The sequence below is a fragment of the Orycteropus afer genome, unplaced genomic scaffold (assembly GCF_000298275.1).
Source record: "Orycteropus afer afer isolate SDZICR_OR568_19922 unplaced genomic scaffold, OryAfe1.0 scaffold00130, whole genome shotgun sequence".
Lineage (NCBI taxonomy): Eukaryota > Metazoa > Chordata > Mammalia > Tubulidentata > Orycteropodidae > Orycteropus > Orycteropus afer.
Genome location: NW_006921717.1, coordinates 4,518,345 through 4,519,977, shown reverse-complemented (window position 1 = coordinate 4,519,977; position 1,633 = coordinate 4,518,345). Strand labels below are relative to the sequence as shown.

Sequence of the window (1,633 nt, the reverse complement as noted above, 5' to 3'; positions counted from 1 at the left end):
GGCGCCCCCCGCGCGGAGCGGGGCTCCCTGGCCGCTTCACAGTGCCATGGGCCCGGTCGCGGGGCGACGCTCGCAGAAGCCGAGGTGAGGGCTCCCCTCCGATGGGCTGCAGCGGCGGCCTCCCTCCCCCGCCGCGGGCTCAGGCAGAAGATGGGGGAGGGATGCCTGCGGGAAGACAGAGAGGAAAGGGTTAATGAGGGGCTCGGAGTGGGGGGCCGTCGGTGTCTAGCTCCCCCCTCAATCACACCTGCAGGTGCCCAACTTTTTCCCTTTAGGACTTGGTGAGCCGACCCTGACCTCCAGGGTGTGGGGAGCAATGGACAGCACCATGGACAGGGCTACCCGGGTCCCTACACGTGGGGATAGAAGGCTGTGCTAGCCTAGTGCCTAAGGCACTTGACTGCTAACCAGAAGACTGGCAGTTCAAACCCACCAGCCACTCCTCGGAAGGACGATGGGGCAATCTACTTTCATAGAGATGTCACCTCAGAAACCCAAGGAAGGGTGCCATGATGTTGGATTCGACTCCACCGCAGTGAGTTTAGGGGCATCATTGGGTTGAGACGCAGACAGCCGGGGAGAAAGGTAACACTCACACCAAGTGACACCTTAGAGGAACTCAACCCAGCTGCTCTGACCCTGTCTCCAGAAGGACCCAGGTGGCAGGATCAGGACCAGCTCCTGTCCCTGAGGCTTAGGGATTCTCCCAGGAGCTGGTGACCCAAGCCCCTTCTCCGAGCCACCCAGCCTCTGGGCGTAGCTCCCGCCTCCAGCTTCCCCTCCCTCTCATCAGCCCCTGATGCTGGATAATGAAGTTGCTAAATAATTCATTGAGATTAATTAAATGCCAATTCGTCAATGGTATCACTGAGTAACTGGGCTGGGAAGGAGGGGTGAGACAAAAGCCAGCCAGGACCCAGGCATCCAGGCCCCCAGCTCTCCCACCCATGCAAGGGCTCAGGCATCCGCCTCCAAGTCTCCAGTTTCCCCCAGGCCACACTCAAGCCCCCTTCCCGGGGCCCCAAACTCACTGCTCCCCAGCCTGGGTCCTTCCTGAACCTACTGACTGTCCCCCTTCCTCTCCAGCTCCATCCTCAGCCTCAGGCCTGGTACTGGGGCCCGGGTTGTCTTCACCCCTCGGTCTGTCCCCTCCCCCCTGTCCAGGGTTGGGGGAGCCACCAGGAGGCAGGCAGGCTCATTTGCATAAAATTGCCTTTCTGAAATGATTACCCTTGTAACGGGCTGTCAGAGAGCAATTTATACCCCACGCTGGGGAGGGGAATTTGCATCTCGTTAAACTCCGAGTCGTAATTATTTATACCCAACAACCTTCCTGAATATTGCATTGATTTTATTTTGGGGAGGGAGAGAAGTAGGGAAGGAGGTGGGGAGAGGCCTGGGAGAGAAGCAGGGAGGAAGAGACAGGGACAGATGGAAGGGAGGGCTGGGAAAAAGAGGAAGGAAAGCGTGTGAAAATTGACAGAGACCGAAAAGTAATGGCGGAGAAAGGTGGCTTGGTGGGGAGAGAAGACAAGGAAAAACAGAAGAAAATTAAATTCCAGCTTCAAACAGGATTCATCAAGGCGCCCTGGGTGCTGGGCACTTTTACAAATGTCACTTTACTTAATCATTC

The 1,633-nt window shown here is 57.3% G+C and overlaps 1 protein-coding gene across 1 annotated transcript in view; it reads right to left on the bottom strand.

The window, feature by feature from the left end:
• Nucleotides 1–330, bottom strand: part of NRXN2 (neurexin 2) — a 99,758-nt gene extending 99,428 nt beyond the window's left edge. The window contains exons 1-2 of the mRNA XM_007944982.1: nt 298–330; nt 46–165 (exon numbers count right to left, since the gene is read on the bottom strand). Coding sequence (XP_007943173.1) covers nt 46–165; nt 298–330 — 153 coding nt within the window. The remainder of the gene's footprint in view (nt 1–45; nt 166–297) is intronic.
• Between the last annotated feature and the right edge of the window lie 1,303 nt (nt 331–1,633).